The sequence below is a fragment of the Callithrix jacchus genome, chromosome 7 (assembly GCF_049354715.1).
Source record: "Callithrix jacchus isolate 240 chromosome 7, calJac240_pri, whole genome shotgun sequence".
NCBI lineage: Eukaryota > Metazoa > Chordata > Mammalia > Primates > Cebidae > Callithrix > Callithrix jacchus.
In genome coordinates, this window is record NC_133508.1 from 78,998,107 (window position 1) to 79,016,283 (window position 18,177).

At 42.1% G+C, this 18,177-nt stretch overlaps 1 protein-coding gene across 1 annotated transcript in view; it reads left to right on the forward strand.

The window, feature by feature from the left end:
* The window catches only part of RIMKLA (ribosomal modification protein rimK like family member A), a 37,451-nt gene that overhangs the window by 1,874 nt on the left and 17,400 nt on the right, over positions 1-18,177 (forward strand). The window contains exon 2 of the mRNA XM_002750693.5: positions 15,736-15,966. Within this exon, the coding sequence (XP_002750739.1) occupies positions 15,736-15,966 (231 nt within the window). The remainder of the gene's footprint in view (positions 1-15,735; positions 15,967-18,177) is intronic.

An 18,177-nucleotide genomic window follows, 5' to 3' on the forward strand; every position in this document is an offset into this window, starting at 1 on the left:
CATTTTAAAGAATCAGCCCTAGAAAAAGATAAAATTAAATGCTGGTGCTATAGGAAACATTCAGACTCTTTTGTTTAATGTCTTAAATATTAATGGAATTCATGTGTGAAAATACCTTAATCTATCTACAAACCAGGAGTTTGTTCTTTTTAACTACAAGAAAATCTACACAGCTATTTGCCTGGTAGACAAAGAAATTGAAGACAGGTATTTTTTTTGATGCAGTTTTAATTTTTGTTAATTCTGAGGTAGCTCACACAAATCACAGTACATAGAACAAAACTAATCACCAATTCTGCTGTCCAAAGCTGTCAAAAGATTTGCTATGGAAGCAGAGTAATTAAAGCACAAGTGAGTCCCATGAAAATGACCTTGTTGGCTTTGTTCAGTGCTATAATAGTGGCTAGAATAGTGCCTTACACAGTAGGCTCTCAATACATATTTTTTAATGAATCAGGATATGATCTAAGTTTCCCAGTTCAAACTATAGAAAACCCTTGACAATTTGCTGAGCCAACGTATTTCTCTGAAAAAAAAAAAAAAAAAACAAAACTCAGAATTCACTTGCTTTGAAATACAGAAATATGTAGTTATGATGCTGATATTATTTACCATTTGAGAATTACAGAATGAGAACTGGGAAGGATTTTCAGATCATCCATTCTGATTCCTTTATTTGACAAAGAAGAACCTGAAGCTCAAAGAGGTGAAGTGACTTCCTCGATGCCATCCAGGTAGTTAGCGGCAAACCTAAAGTTAAAAAACCTGATTGCCTAATTTCTAGCTCAGTGATATGGAATAAGCTTCCTTTAGGACATCTGTAGCCTATAGTACCTTTCTCAGTAGATGTGGAATTGAGCTGAATTGAATTAAATTGAGGCTAGACAGTGACTTTGTAATGTAATTTTATAGTTTAGGAAATTTAGGTATCGCCTTTACAAAGCCTTTGTGCCTTCACTCCTTTCTATTGCTTCTTTATGTTAGTGTAGAAATATGATGGAGTTGATTGGGGAAGGAGGTATGGGCAGTGCCTCTGCCAATTGCTTAAATTCATTCCTGAGTTTTTTTTCCTGGAGGCTAGTGGGAGCCCAAATCCAGGGCTTAGTGTTTCAGTTTCATCTAGAAATAGGATTCAGACAAGAGATGATAAGTTTTGAATTTAAAGATTGCAGGTACTGTATTTTAAACAAGATTATGCATGTAAATGGAAAATGCTATACAAATGCAAGGTTTCATGATTATTATTTTTAATCTAGTAATCTGAGTGGGGAAACAGCGGGGAGAGGAAAATGATCTTTAGGTGACTGAAGCAAACCTGTAGAAAACAGCCTCCCTTCACTTTCTGCTGGGTGTAACATTATATGAAAATCATATCCACCTCTGTTTCCTTTTCAGAAACTGCAAGTTTATTTATTTATTCAACAAATACGTACTAAATATTCTCAACCCTAGGGATAAAGTGATGGATGTGACATCAGAATGTACATAATAATAAGGGTCATAGCAATATATGTATGTGTGTATATATATATATATATATATGGTGCTTACTCTGTGCCGGGCATAGATTTAGCTTCTTTTTACCTATTAGCTCTTAAATGCGAATAAGGATATATGGGAATATAGCACTGGCTGGGAGTTAGGACCAATACTCAATAATTCTGGTCTAAATCCGTCTCCTCTCTTCCACTCTATCCCTTACAGCAGTTTACACTGATTTCACTATGCCCCTCTGTGACTCCAGACCTTGCACTAAAATTCCCTCTGCCTTGGATGCCCACTGTTCCCTCCCACATGGTTAACCTCTATTCATCCTTCAAATTCAGCATAGGTCACTCATCTCTATAAAGACTTTCTTGAGCTCCTTACTCCGTCCCCAAGTAGTCCCTCTCTTTCATCTGCTTCAAGATAGCTTTGTCAATTCCTTTTAAAATGGCACTCTTCATATTTTGTTATAATTTGTCTATTTATACAGTTTATATCCCTCCTCCCCCTGAAGAACTGGGATTCTTCAAATGTATGCTTCATAACTAGTACATAGTAGGCATTCAGTTAATGTTTGTTGGATGACTAAATGAAGTTTCTCAAAAGCTAATTTGAACTATGTGAGACTTTCACTGCATTGAGCTAAGGAGCTTCTGTGTCGGGGAGATCATGAGGAGATGTGTAAATGAGGACAGATTCACTAGGGAGAATTAAGTTCTTTGCCCACCCACAGGTCTGTTTGATTAATTGGCTCAAGAAACAAGTATAGTCACAAACTCAGGGACAAATACCCACCAAGACATATAAAATGAGTCTGACCTGGAAATGAGGTTGTGTTAGTGTTTGTCTCTTAGGAGCAGGATGATTCAGCATTCCTTCCCTTACATTGAGAGCTAAAACATTGGTGGCTAAATCACAAATTCTAGGTCAGGTTCTTTAAATCAAGGTGTTCTGGGATCCTTTTACTTGGTTCTTTGTATTAATCAGGTGAGTCAGAATTAAAAGTGTTGGAAAGGGGTGGATTCTGACTAGATTGGTATAAGGAAATGGTCTTACTTCAGACCACTAAAAGGCAGCAGAAGGCTCACAGAGAATAAATGGATTCCCATCACTGTGCAAGGAGACGCTGGCAGGATAGAGTGCCATGCTAACTTTTGTGCAGAAAACTTGATCTTTAACGTCAGTTCCCACTAAAGGCTTGTGCCTGACATAATCCAAATGATACCACTGTGCAACACTTGTGGAAAGAAAGGTCAGGGAATGAATGGAAGCACCTACCATGTATTTCCAAACAGACGTGAGTGCTGCATGGATCTGCTTTACCCTTTGGGTCCACTTTTATATCTGTAGGCTGACCTCAAGGGCTGAGGTTGGGATGGATTTTTATGTTTCTAAAAGGAGTTATGTTAGGAAGAGTTCTAACTATGTTAGAACCAGTAGAAGAGATTCTTCATGGATCTCAAAGCTTTACTCCTAGATTTTCTTTTTTTTTTTCTTTTGAGATGGAGTCTCATTCTGTCACCCAGGCTGGAGTGAAGTGGCATAATCTCAGCTTACTGTAACATCTGCCTCCCAGGTTAAGTGATTCTCCTGCCTCAGCCTCCCGGGTAGGTGGGTAACTGGCATGTGTCACCACACCTGGCTAATTTTTTGTATTTTTAGTAGAGATGGAATTTCACCATGTTGGCCAGGCTGGTCTCGAACTCCTGACCTCAGGTGATCTGCTCACCTTGGCCTTCCAAAATGCTGGGGTTATAGGCATGAGCCACCGCGCCCGGCCCCTACATAGTCCTAGATTTCTGAACCACCTGTTGCTGCTACCAGAGCACTTCTACCAAATTTGTTGGGCCTGCTTGGTGGAAGGGAGTATAGCCATCACTCAGAGATGTTTGTGTCATCTCTACCCATCTATACCTCCTTGACACTTCCCTCACTAGTAGGGAGGAAATACGTTAATGTAAAGGAAGTTTCTGAATGGAGTAATCCTAGTGCCTTGGGAGGCTCTTGTTGCTTAGGCTGGAATGCAATGGTGCGATCCTGGCTCATTACAACCTCTGCCTCCCAGGTTAGATGGAGTGAGTTTCACCTCACTCCTGCCACTTCCCTGGGTACTTTACCCATTATGTTGAGAAAAAGTTATAATTGTTTTTGGATTATAATTGGGTTTATATTGTTTTAACACAAACATACAACATGTTCTGGAAAACTTTTTATAGAGACCCCATCTCTATAAAAATAAAAAATTGGCTGGGTGTGGTGCCTCACGCCTGTAATCCAAGCACTTTGGGAGACCAAGGCATGTGGATCATGAGGTCAGGAGTTCAAGACCAGCCTGGCCAACATGGTGAAACCCCATCTCTACTAAAAAAAAATCAAACAGAAAAAATTAGCCGGATGTGGTGGCAGGTGCCTGTAATCCCAGCTACTCGGAAGGTTGAAGCAGAGAATTGCTTGAACCCAGGAGGTGGAGGTTGCAGTGAACTGAGATCATGCTACTACACTCCAGCCGGGGCAATAGTGAGACTCTGTCTCAAAAAATAAATACAATTTTTAAAAAATAAAGAATTAGGCTGGGCATGGTGGCTCACACCTATAAACCCAGCACTTTGGGAGGCTGAGGCAGTCAGATCACTTGAGGTCAGGAGTTTGAGATCAGCCTGGCCAACATGGTGAAACCCTGTCTCTATTTTTAAAAATACAACTATTAGCCAGGTGTGGTGGTGTGCACCAGTAATCCTAGCTACTTGGGAGGCTGAGGCAGGAGAGTCATTTGAACCTGGGAGGCAGAGGTTGCAGTGAGCCGAGATTGTGCCACTGCCCTCCAGCCTGGGTGACAGAGTGAGATTCCATCTCAAAAAATAAAAAAATAGCCAGGCATGGAGGAATGCACCTGTAGTCCCAGCTACTTGGGAGGCTGAGGCAGGAGGATCCCATGGTAGTGCCACTGCTCTCCAGCCTGAGCAACAGAGCAAGACCCCATTTAAAAAAAATGTAACTCCAGATTCTACTGTGAGAAAGTGATAAATATAGATTACTTTGTGTTGAGGAACTAACAGGAATACTGATTCTTCATCCCTGTAACTGTTATTAATACTTGAGTATATTTTATGTGTCTTAATCTTTGCAACATTCCTATACAGTCATTCATTTATTTCATTTAGCAAATATTTATTGAGTGTCCACTCTGCCAGGCATTGTGCTAGGCAGTAGAGATAACATGGAGAGTAGAAACAGAGGCAGGCTTCATCCTCATTGTTATGATTTCATTCATCTTTTTTAATCCTGTCAGCAGATACCTGTTGATGGCCTTCTGTGTATAAGGTACTGTTCTAGGCACCAGAATAAAGTAGGCAGAAATCTGTGCCTCTCTAGCAGATTACATTCTAGATGGGGAAAATAGAATGTAAATAAGGTAAATAAAAAGTATAGTATATTGGTGAAAAGAGCTAAGGAGAAAAAAAGCAAAGAAAAGAGAATGCTTCTGGAGGTAAGAGAGGGATTGCAATTTTAGACAGGGTGGCTGGGGTGGTCCTCACCCAGAAGATGAATCCAAGTAAAGACCTGAAGGAGGTGAGGAGGCAAGCCTTTTAGGTATCTGAAAGTAGAGTAGTTTAGGCAACAGGGAATACTGAGGGGGCCAGCGTGGCAGAGCAGTGAGCCAAGGGGTAAGTATTAGGAGAGGAGGTCAGAGATGCAAATGGGGAGGAAACAGATACATAGGACATAGTGGGTCACTGAGGGACTTTCACTTTCACTCTGGATAAGCTAGGAATCCACTGAAGGCTTTTTTTTTTTTTTTTTTTTTTTTTTGAGATGAGTCTCACACTGTTGCCCAGGCTGGAGTGCAATGGTGTGATCTTGCTCACTGCAACCTCTGCCTCCTGGGTTCAAGTGAGTCTCCTGCCTCAGCCTCCCTAGTAGCTGGGATTACAGGTACATGCCAACACACCCAGCTAATTTTTGTATTTTTAGTAGAGACAGGGTTTTGCCATGTTGTCTACGCTGGCCTCTAACTGCTGGCCTCAAGTGATTTGCCCATCTCGCCCTCCCAAAATGCTGGAATTACAGGCATAAGCCACTGTGTCTGGCCCACTGAAAGCTTTTGAGCAGAAAAATGATGTGATCTACCTAATGGATCATGGAGTCATTCTGGCTACCATGTTGAGAACAGACTGGTGGGACCAAAGGCAGAAATAGGGAGGTTGCTTTGAAGGTTATTGCTACAATTCAGGTGAGAAGAGATTGTTGGGCTAGAATGATTTTGGGGGAGAAGGTGAAAAGTGACTGGGTTTAGGCATATTTTGAAGACAAAGTGGTCAGGATTTGATTACTGGATCAGATGTCGGGTGTGCAGGAAAGGCTAGTCAAGGAGGACTCCAAAGTTTTTGGTCTGAGGAGCTGGAAGAATAACATATGCCATTTGCTCATATGGAAAGGAAGACAGGGATAAATTTGAGCAGGTGATGGATATCAGAACTCAGTGTAGTTGCCCATTAAACATCCAAGGGGTATGTCAGGTAGCAGTTTATGGTAGAGATTGGGATTCGGGAGAAAGGCTTGGCCTGGAGATATCAAAGTAGGAGCACCTTTACATTCCTATCCAAGGAGTGACTATAGATTAAGAAGGGTTCAGAGACTGAACTCCACTGCTTAGTGGGCAGAGTGCTTATGAGAAAATAGCAAAGAATCCTGAGTGAAAAAATGAAATTCTGGAGCGTGAATATCCTTTAAGCAAAGTGGAGAAAGTCATTCAAGAAGGAAGATGTGATCAGATCATGCATGTCAAATGTTGCTGGTAGGCCAGGCACAGTGACTCTCACCTGTAATGCTAGCACTTTGGGAGGCCAAGATAGGCAGATCACTTGAAGTCAGGAGCTCGAGACCAGCCTGGCCTATATGGTAAAATCCCTAAAATTTTTAGTCTCTACTAAAAATTAAAAAAATTAACCAGACTTGGTGGTATGCACCTGTAATCCTAGCTACTCTGGAGGCTGAGGTGGGAGAGTCTTTAGAACCTGGGAGGTGAAGGTTGCATTGAACAGAGATCACGCCACTGCACTCATGCCTGGGTGACAGAGTGAGACTCCATCTCAAAAAATAAAATGTTTCTGGTAGATCAAGTCAGATGAGGAATGATAATTGATTTAGCAATATGCACATAACATGAGCAATCCTAATAAGAGCAGTTTCAGGGAAGTGGTAGAAAAGAGTGAATATACACAGTCTAGGAGTTTTGTTATAAAGGGAAGGTGAAAAACAGGTTGATATCCCAAAGGGGAGATGAGATTGAGACGCTTTTTTTTTTTTTTTTTTGAGATGGAGTCTCTCAGTCACCCAGGCTGGAGTGCAGTGGTATGATTTTGGCTCACTGCAACCTCTGTCTCCCAGGTTCAAGGGATTCTCCTGCCTCACCCTTGTGAGTAGCTGGGACTACAGGCACATGCCACCACACTCAGCTAATTTCTGTATTTCTAGTAGAGATGGAGTTTTACCATGCTAGCCAGCTGGTCTCGAACTCCTGAACTCAAATGATTTGCCTGCCTCAGCCTCCCAAAGTGCTGAGATTACAGGCATGAACCACCATACCCAGCTGAGAGGCTTTTCATAAAGAAGGGATAAATAATGGTATGTTTGTTTGCTGTTTTGAATGATCCAGTAGAGCAGGAGAACTTGGTGATGTAGGAGAGACAGACAAATGCCAGGAGCAGTGCTTTGAGCAACTGAGAAGGGCTGGGATCTCCTGCATATCTGGAGGGGTTGGTCTAAGGTAGGAGTAAGGACAGTTCAGCCATTGTAAGAACAGAGAAGGTAGCCTATATGTCACAGGTGCAGGCAGGTGGGTAGATGTGATAGTGGGAACTTATAGAGAAGGTCTTTTCTGATTGGTTCAATTTTTCACATTGAGATAGAATGAGAAGATGGGATGAAGTAATGAAGGTAGAAGAAAGTGTGAAATAGGGCTGAGGTTGAGTGAAGGGACTAGGGAAATATAACAGTTGTCAGACAACATTAAGGGTGCCCTTAAGACAAGTCAGCAGTTTCGTGTATTTTCTCTAGGTATGTTTCATTGCAAAGGAGGGCACACGAAGTAGAGGGCTGGATTAGTCTGACCAGAGTTGTGGTTTAAACAATAAGTGGGTGCAAGGATTTGAGGATAAATGTAGGAAGTGATCATAGTGGACAGTGGAGTTTGAATAGGATAAGAAGGGAAGCTTGAGGATGTGAAGGGAGGAACAGTGAAAAGAAGGGGGAACCCATGAGTGGTAGCTGGATGTGGGGTACTAGAGGAAGCAAGCTGGAAAGATAGGAGGAGTGGTTGGAGATTAGAATTAGGGTGTTTGCACAAAGTCAAGTCTAGAATGTAACCAGGAGTGGTAGCTGAGGTGGGATGGTGGACAAGATCCTTGGAGAAAAAGAGGTCAAGACATTGAGAGTCCTTGGCATTGAAAGGATTCTTCATAGGGACATGGAAATCACCAATATTTATGACCGTGTGGGAGTAAGTCAGGAGCTAAAGCTTCAAGGACAGAGAACGTGACCTGGGGTCTCTTGACAACCTGCACAAGGGAGATGTGTTGTGTGGCCTGATGAGATTCAGGCCGGATATTTTAGGGAGAGAAGGCAGAATGGTCTGGAAACTGCAGTGAGGAGCAAGGGGGACATCTAGGCCCAGTAATCCGAGGTGAGAGGGGCAGAAAACAGCCACAACTTAGAGGGCTGTTGGGGAAGCAGCGTCATTGGTGAGAGACAGCATGCAGCTAGACTCGGAAGGTGAAAGGAAGGCATGTCGAAAAGGTTGAGGATAAGGGAATTTTCTGCCCATTGAGTTTCAGCAGGCAGAGTGGATATGGGAAGAGGTGGAGGGTGGAATTAGAAAAGGCAGTGTCAGAGCCATATGGGGTCAAGAGTCCAGGAAAGTGATGTGGCGTCAGAGACTGAGACTTGGGTGACTGATATGAGCAGAGAAGAAGGACTTGCTGAGCTTTGTCTTCATGGCTGAAGAAAGATCATGTTGTGAGGTGGTGAGGGAGATGAGGGAGGAAGGTTTGCCAAGTTCTGGGTCCCTTCCATTTTACAGAAGAGGAAACAGACCCAAAGAGATTTTTGTGTCTTACCAAGCTAAATGATAGCAGCGAAATAAATCAGATCTCTGACTTGAAAGCCAATACTGCATCCACTTTGCCAAATTACCTTTCGTCTCAGGTGGTTTCGACTTCTTGAAGGGCCTTTCCACAGACTGACTTTAGCCCTGAGACATTCTTGAACTCAGTGCCGATAAGATGCGATGTCTTACTATTGATTTGTTTGAGAGGTAGATATTGTGAATTTATTAGTTTTATACATTTCTTTAGAGCTTAGCAGCACTAGGAGTCAATGTTTCCTTTCTTAAAGTTTCCTTAATTTTCCTCTCTCCCCAGGCAGAGATAATCATCCTAACTGCTCACTCCCTCTCCCTGCACCCTGATGTAGGTCTGTTGGAGCACTTAGCACTTTGTATTAGTCTCCTTTCCCTCCCCCTACTCAACAAGACCCAGGTGCTCTACACACAACATTAATAGCATGAATAACAACTGTGTGTGGCCTGTCTTCTTAAATTCCAGGGATGTTGTTTGTTTTACTCACACCTCTCAACTCCCATGCCCAGCCCTTAAGGAGGCAGTGCCTGTTCCTTCCCTGTCAGTCTCTTGGCTTTTACCATTTGATTGCACTGGGGCCCGGCTTCTGACTACCAGCACCTGCATCTGTCAGAGGGCTTTGTCTGGTACAGAATCCTATGTTGCCCACATATGTATGGCAAGCCAGAAGGGTCAGAAAATTAACACCATGCCCCTGGAGCAGGCTTAACCAAAAACTGGGTTGATGTATAAACACTTGAAATTGGCCAGGCACGGTGGCAAACGCCCTGATAGGTAGACATTATGAGTTTATTAAATTTCAGCACTTCGGGAGGCTGAGGCAGGCAAATCATCTGCACTCAGGAGTTCGACACCAGCCTTGACAACATGTGAAAACCTCTCTCTACAAAAATTAGCCGGGTGTAGTCGCTCATGCCTGTAATCCCAGCTACTCAGGAAGCTGAGGCAGGAGGATCACTTGAGCCCGGGAGGCAGAGGTTGCAGTGAGCTGAGATCATGCCATTGCACTCCAGCATGGGAGACAGAGCTGGACCCTGTCTCAAAACAAAAACAAAAACTTGAAGTTGTCAACTCCCTGGCCTCTCAGGTGGAATAACTGAAGTGCTTGTACTGAGTAAGCCATTTCCTAGAGTTCTTCAGCAGGATTCAGCTCTGGTTGCTGGGAGGTGGTAACTCACTTGATAACGCATGTTTTGTTTGCCTCATTCCCTACTCTATGCCCCTCCCAGCGTTTCCTGAAATTACTATCCAAATAGAATACTTTCACTTAAATTCTTGTCTCAGAGTGAGCTTCTAGGGAAACCAAACTAACACTGGGCTTGGCCCAAAGTAGATGCTAAATAAATATTCACTGAATGAATATGTGGAATAGTAAATGTGTTTTATGAGTGAAAACATGAATGAATATTTAAGTTGTGTCTCTATCTTTCTTTGTGAGGAGACAATAATCTCCTGGTAGGCAGAGACTGCCTAGTTCAACTTTGTGTTCCTGCTTAATAGTATGTCTGACTCATACCAAACAGTTCAATAAAGGTTGAATTGAATTAAGTAACCTCAAAATCACAGTTGGTGGAAAGAGAAATGGCCACATAAATGTCTGTGGGTTTTAATGAGGTGGAGGTGAGATTTCTTTGAGCATTGTCATAAAGAACTAAGGGAAGGAGGAGGGGTACGTAATCTACTTGTTAAGAATAAAAACTATTTTATGAGAAAATGCTGTGGGTGGAATAGCAAGAAAGAAGAGGAAAGGTGGAAACTGATGGAGGTGCGCCAAGTCATGTTTGGATGACACATCTTCCTCATGACACAAGATAATCTGAAGTGCTAAGTGGATTATCCACTTTATTTATATAGTTGATTCCTTTCTGGTGACTTTCAGAGTTTCACTGCCAGCCACTGTTACATGATCCTGCTCAAATAAAATGGTTCTAAAAGCTACCATAAGTGAGGTCCTTGTTTGCTTCCATGCTTCAGTATCCTGCTATTTTCTTATTTTTTCTTCTTGCTTAGTACATGAAGGTTTTTTTCTAGCATACCAGGCATCCATTTAGTGTTAAAGCTTTCTTGCATGATTCCAAGGAGGCACATGTGTGCACACATACAGGAGTGACGTGTGTACATGTTGGAGGGTGATGACTCATGTATTGGCTTTGTGTAAATGCAAAGACATTTATAGTCAAATCTATTCCAAGGATCTGTATTATAAGACACCTTTAATTTAAACGAGACAATATGTGAAAGTTCTTACCAAATAACCTAAAACACAACAAATGCTCAGTTAAAATTATGTTCGAATTTAAATCTGAACTGCGGCACCTTTTATTACCCATGCCTCTACTTCCCTCTATTGGTATGATGACTGAGAATGGTTAAGTTTTAGAACTCTGCTTTCCAGTAAAGATGTGGTTGTTTCTGAAGCTGTTTCTCTTTATTATAAAGTCATGTCTTCACTATTGCACATACAAATGCAGAAGTCTAGTTATGTAGTTGTTTTTTTTTTTTTTTTTTTTTTTTTGAGACAGAGTTTCGCTCTTGTCGCCCAGGCTGAAGTGCAATGATGTGATCTCAGCTCACTGCAACCTCCGCTTCCCGGGTTCAAGCAGTTCTCCTTGCTTCAGCCTTCCGAGTAGCTGGGATTACAGGCGGGTGCACCACCACAGCCGGCTAATTTTTATATTTTTAGTGGAGACAGGATTTCACCATGTTGGCCAGGCTGGTCTCAACTCCTGACCTCAGGTGATCCGTCCGCCTTGGCCTCCCAAAGTGCTGAGATTATAGGTGAGAGCCACCGCACCCGGCCTAGTTATGTAGAATTTAACCCAACATATGGGTTAGAAAAAATGGACCATGTTCTTTGGGAAAAGTTACCTCAGTTTTCTCTGTTTTTAATACATTGAAATATTTCCAAATATAAATAGAGAATTCAAAAAGAAATCAGAACACAGTTACCCACAAAAGTAGATTATTCTTTTTAGAATATAGAGAAAATATTGTTTTGGTTTCAAAAAGTTGGTTTTGACTGAGTTGGCAATTGGTCACTGTCCTAACTTGTTTGAGGTCTAATGACCTGTTTGGGGATAGAGTGGTCATTTTAGTTTTTTTTTAAAGTGGTTTGAGGCTAAACATAATAAATCTTAAGTCCAACCCATGAGTGTGGGAGACCCTAAAATATTCCAGAAATAACTCAGCTGCCTCTCCCTCTCCCCAAATTAAGGTGATCCCCAAGAGCACCAGGGGACTCAATCACGTGAAATCTCTTCTTGGAGGGCATGAGCCTCTCATTGTTGAGGGTCTGTTGAATCAGCTCTTAATTCCCTTGACTTGAGGTCTGTAGATTGCAGTGGAAATGTTAAGGATCCTGGGAAAGGTGATACATTAAGCTCCTCCTGTATTAAGTTTATTAGGTCCTTTCCTGAGAGGAGATGCTAATGGTGAGAGGGAGCGGAGATTACTTAAGTGGTTAAAAGTCTCAAAATTTACAGATAGGTTTGCCAAGGACCAGCCTTAAACCCAAGTTGTCCTTGGCGATGGTTGTGCACAAATGTTGCTCCCACTGAAGCCACTATGAGCAGCTGCTTCTCGTCTACTACTTCTAGAAAAATAATGGCAGTGGCAATGGGAAAGAGCAGGGGCAAGTGAAGTTGCCCATGGCAAGAATGTCAGAGCTAGAGAGTGGCTCGCGCCTGTAATCCCAGCACTTTGGGAGGCGGGCAGATCACCTGAGGTCAGGAGTTCGAGACCAGCCTGGCCAACATTTTTAGTAGAGGTGAAACCCCATCTCTACTAAAAAAAAAAAAAAAAATATATATATATATATATATATATTTAAACTAGTCAGGAGTGGTGGCAGGCGCCTGTAATCCCAGCTACTTGGGAAGCTAAGGTAGGAAAATCACTTGAACCCAAGAGGCGAAGGTTGCAGTAAGCTGAGAATGTATCATTGCACTCCAGCCTGAGCGATGAGTGAAACTCTGTCTCAAAAAAAAAAGTCAGAGCTACGTCAATGGTCAGAGATTGTAATTAGTTTTGTATCTGCATCCCTTAACCTGTCATGTCCCCCTCTGCACAGGGCTGGACAGCCAGCATGCACCTGACCTATCTAACTGCTTAGTAGAGCCTTTTGGGCTATGCTTTAACCCATTCCATTCTTCATTTATTAAAGGCTTCAATTGGAATGAGCCAGGCCCAAAGATTTACCTTTGGAGAAGAGAGATGAAGTCCTGGTAAGACTTCCTAGGTCTATGTGAATCTGCTTGTTGAGGCTGAGTTGTCTCTGTCCACTTGTGGTTGGTATTTCCAGAAATGATTGAATTATTTTCTTCCCATTTAGAAGTTTAACTGTTTGTCTGTGGTCTCATGTTGGGATTTGAAAGCCAGACGTTTTTGCTGCTTCTCATTTCTTTAGGTCACATTTCTGTTGTAAAGCCATTTTTCTTGTGAGGTGGTAAAAAATCTCCATAAACTGTCTTACTTTGCTTAGTAGAATGTCTGTATAGTAGTAATGGCAGTGCCTTACATATGTAGAGAATTTTATAGTTTTCAAAGCATTTCCACATATATTATCTTACTGTGTAATGTTGTCCTGGGTGTTCTATCTTAAGCAACTTAAATATTTTTCTTTTTTCTCCAACCACTTTTGAGGCTACTACACATGGCTGGTTTACTTTTACCTTTCGTATTATTTCCCCCACGGGTTATAAGTGGCAAAGGCATTTTTCAAAGAACAGTAAAACATCTATAAGTGATACTGTTTTCTGATGGCAAAGTGAAGATAACCTGGATGCTCTTTATAAATCATCCCTGAGAATTAGTTCCAGTTCCTTGGATTCACATGATCAGTGGAAGTACCAAAAACAGTTTATTGTAATGATTGTACCTACCCCTTGCCTTTTAAATCAGTAAAATATCTCCTAGATTGAGGGAAACTGTGCAACTCAGAGCCATATAGTAGTTTTGTGGGTGTTCTGTTTTTCATCTTTGTGCCTAGTTTTTGTATTGGTATTATTTATCACCTGGTGAAATTGTAACTTCATTAGCACCCTTTTTCCCCCTAGAATTATGTGGTTATGCAGTATATTACTTGTGAAATAGAAGATGCTTTAAGTTAAAGCCTATAAGGTGGCTCTGTAAATTGTGTTTTAAATGTTTTCTTGCCTGGACATAATGGCTTGTGCCTATAATCCCAGCACTTTGGGAGGCCAAGGCAGGAGGATCACTTGAGACCAGGAGTTTGAGACCAGCCTGGGCAACATAGCAAGACTGCATCTCCACAAAATTTTTTTTTTTTAATTGGCCAGGCATGGTGGTGTACACTTGTAGTCCCAGCTACTTGGAAGGTTGAGGTGGGAGGATCACTTGAGCCTAGAAGTTAGCGGTTATGGTGAGCTGTGATCACATCGCTATACTCTAGCCTGGGTGACAGCGAAATCCTGTCTCTAAAAAATAAAATAATAAATTATTTAGAGCATTTTAGAGACTCCTTTAAGGTTCATTTAGAGACTACTTTAAGGGTAGACCAAGTAATTCCCTGAACTAACTTCTCATTGCCCTATTCATCCCATATCCTGTCTGAATCATTCCATCACCAGATTCTGGGTGTACCATAGAGACCTAGGCAATGACTTAGAGTATACAAGCCATAGGATATCAGGACTGGGAGGGACCAAGCAAGTTGCTGTGAACCCCTCTTACCCTTGCATTCTCCCTTATACCATCCTTGAGTGGTAAATGAACCTTGGCCCTTACCTCCTAAGGGAGTGGAAAAGTATCCATTTTCTTGAGCCTAAATCTATCTCCCTGTAGCTTCTACTCAATTCAACAAACACTGAGTGCCTACCATGCAGCAGGCACTATTCTAGGCACTGAGGATACATCAGTAAACAGACAGACAAAATAAAGCTCTTATGGAAATCTATCTCCTGGAGTTATAGAAGACAAGCCAAATAATTTTTCTGCACTGAAGCCCTTCAGAAACTTGAAGACTGTGCTCTTGTTCTTCTGAGTCTTCACGTCAAGCTAATATTCCCATTTAACTGGGTGGAATACAGCACCATGCCCTCTCGCGAAGTGGATTGGTTGTCTTTGGATGCATTCTAGTTTTTGATATTTAATAAAATTGATTTTTAGTGGATTGATTTTTCAGAAAGCATTTTGTAATAAAGATAGTAAATACTTAGAGAAATTTTGGAAAATAAAGATAAGTATAAAATATAAGGAAGAAATTACCTGTAATTCCATTACCCACTGTTAAAATATTGGTATATTTCCTTCTAGCTGCTCCCAACTTGTATCTCTTTAGATAGTTGAGATCATAATGCATTACTTATAATTTTGTATCCTGTTTTTTCGCTTATCATTGACATTTGTGCATTCATTATATTGATAAAATCATTGAAATGGTTGCATAGCTGGGCTCAGTGGCTCACACCTGTAATCCTAACACTTTGGAAGGTTAAGGCAAGTGGACTGCTTGAGCTCAGGAGTGTGAGATCAACATGGCGAAACCCCATCTCTACAAAAATACACAAAAATTAGCCAGGCGTCGTGGTGCATGCTTGTAGTTCTGCTATTCAGGAGTCAGAAGTAGGAGAATTACTTGAGCCTGGGAAGCAGAGGTCGCTGTGAGCCAAGAGTATGACACTGCACTGGCCTGGGTGACATAGTAAGACCCTGTCCCCCCAAAAAAAAAAAAAATTAAAAAAAAGAAAAAAGGCTGTATAATGTGCCAAGAGTGGTAGGGATTCCTGAAGTGGGCTAAACTGTTTCCTTTTCATTAAGCCTTCAGCCTCCCAAGCCACTACACTTTGAGTCATACTTGTCCTATGGGAAGGAAGGTGACAATATATCTCCAGTGGATTCTTTTAACTTAGATTATTCTGGTTATGCTGCTTTCTTTCTGCTCATTCCTTTGTGTTTCCTCATGGTCATGTTCTCCCCATTTGTTTGGCGTATAGGGTTGCCTGTAGAGTTTCCTTGTTACATCAGGATGTCCAGGGGGCCATTTTTTGAGGCCCTGTTCCTGCTAGGTTCAGTCTTGAAGAGTTTGTTGGAACCATTTCTTCTGGTGGACTGAATGATAGCAGGCACAGCACTCACTGTTGTCCTTGAATTACAGGCCTCCAGCTAAACCAGAAGGCCCTCACCACCTTCCCAGATGTGGTACTTGTGCGGGTACCCACACCCTCAGTACAGTCAGACAGTGACATCACTGTCCTGCGACACCTGGAGAAGCTGGGCTGCCGGTTGGTCAATCGTCCACAGAGCATCTTAAATTGCATCAACAAATTCTGGACATTCCAAGAACTGGCTGGACATGGAGTCCCCATGCCAGACACCTTCTCCTATGGTGAGTCAGCTTGAAATATAGTTGGAACATATTTTCCCAAATCACGTGCATCTCTGTTTTCTTTCCCTAGAAACCTTCTAGTATCTTTGTTGTTTTTGAATGTGAGCCTGTCGATTCAACATGTTGGCCTTTCTATCTGAAATCTTTATCCTGGCCTTTCTATCTGAAAATGCCTTGGCATCTTCCCCTCTGTAAGTCATTCCACACTGTGCACCAGGCACCATGCTGGGCACTGGGCTACAGCAGTAAGCAAGTGAGTCCTGCCCTCAAGGCATTGCCAGTTCATCAGAGGCAGAGGACAAGTTAACTGGCAATATCAGAGCAGTGTAAAAAGTGCCATGATAAGGGCCAGTGCAGAGCAGTTCAGGAGTATATAGGAGAGCTCCCAAGGCAGTTTAGACATTGAGGAAGGCTTCCTAAAAGAGCTAACATAGAGCTAAGCTGAAGTTATCTAGCTAAGTGAAGGGAGATAGTGGGAGGGGGTTAATGTAAAGAGAGAGCAGAATATAGAAAGCCCCAGAGGGGAGAGACACACCCTGACCTGTAGGTGGTATTCTGAGTAGTTTGTAGAATGTTAAGAGAATTACAGTTGAAATATAAGCCTGGGAAGATAGGAGGGCACTATATACAGCATGTGAAGATTAGGGTTAATCCTGAGAGTTAACAGGAAGTTATGGGAGGGCTTTAATCAGGGAGGTGGCCTGATAAGGAATTGGACAGGGGCAAAGTAGAGCCAGGACAGTACTGGCAGGTCTTTAAAATAATCCCAGTGAGCAATGGTGGTCTAAACTTACAGTGAGAATGAAGATGTGTGAACAGATTCAGGAATTGTGAAGGTTGTAGAAATAATAGGACATGATGATTACTTTATATGAGAGTACGGAGAGGAATCAAGAGTTTCTGATTTGAGCAACCAGATGTGAAAGCAAACATTCACTAAGACTAGAAATGTGGGAGGAGAGAAGATGATTGATGGGTAGGGGGTGAAGGATTGTAGGGGAGAGATTATTTCAGTTTGAGACATGATCTGTTTGAGGTGTCTGTAGTGCATGCAAGTAAAAATATTTAGGAGGCAGCAGATAAATCAAAGCTTCTGAAAGAGGCGCAGACTAGGGAAGTGTAGTCAGAAACCTTCACTATGTGAGGTGACGTCCCAGGAATGGATGAGAGTACTCAGGGAGATTGTGTAAGAAGAAAAGAGGGCTGATCTGTTCACCTAAAATAGTTAAAATGGTAACTTTTATGTATATTTTAACACAAATTTTTTTTTAAAAGAGGGAATCCTTTAGGGCAGTGGTCCCCAGGCTTTTTGGCACCAGGGACCAGTTTCACAGAAGACAGTTTTTCCACAGATCAGGGGTGGGGTGGGGGAGGATGGTTTCAGGATGAAACTGTTCCTCCTCAGGTCATCACACATTAGTTAGATTGTCATAAGGAGGGGGCAGTTCATGATAGGGTTTGAGCTCCTATGAGAATCTAATGCCACCACTGATCTGGCAGGAGGTGATACTCAGGCAGTGATGCTTGCTTACCCACTGCTCACCTGATTGCTGCCTGGTTCATAACAGACCATGGTCTGGTGCTAGGGTTGGGGACTCCTGCTTTAGGGAATGGGTACAGAAAGAGGAATCTATAAAAGAAACTAATCATTAGAGCTCAGGAGTTCAAAGCTGCTTTGAAGTATGATAATGCCATTGCACTCCAGCCTGGGTGACAGAATGAGACTTCATGCCTTAAAAAAAAAAGAAAAAAGGAAGGAAGGAGGGAGAGAGAGAGGGCAACTACTTGAGAGGTGAGAAGAGAAAGAAAAGAGGGCGCAGAAGCCAGCGGAGAGATTATTCCAAGGATGGTATCATCAAAAGTGTTGCATGATTCCAAAAGGACAACATAATGTGTGTGTGTTGAGTTCAGCAACAGGGAGTTGAATGAATATAGTTTCAGTTTAGTGCTGGAGAGAGGGGTGAGGAAATAAATAGGAAATGAGGAAATGGTATATAACTCTCAGTGGCTTGATGTTAGGGATACAAAATTTTAGTTAAGGGATGATGCAGGTTCAAGGAACAGGGACTCTATTTGCTTAAGATGGAAGAGAACTGAGCATGTTTAAAATGCCTGTGAAATTAGGAATTGTGAGGTTGAATATATAGCAGAGAGGGTGCAGGATCCCTGGGGAGGTGAGAAAGGTGGTCTAAAGCACAGTGGGGCAGGGAT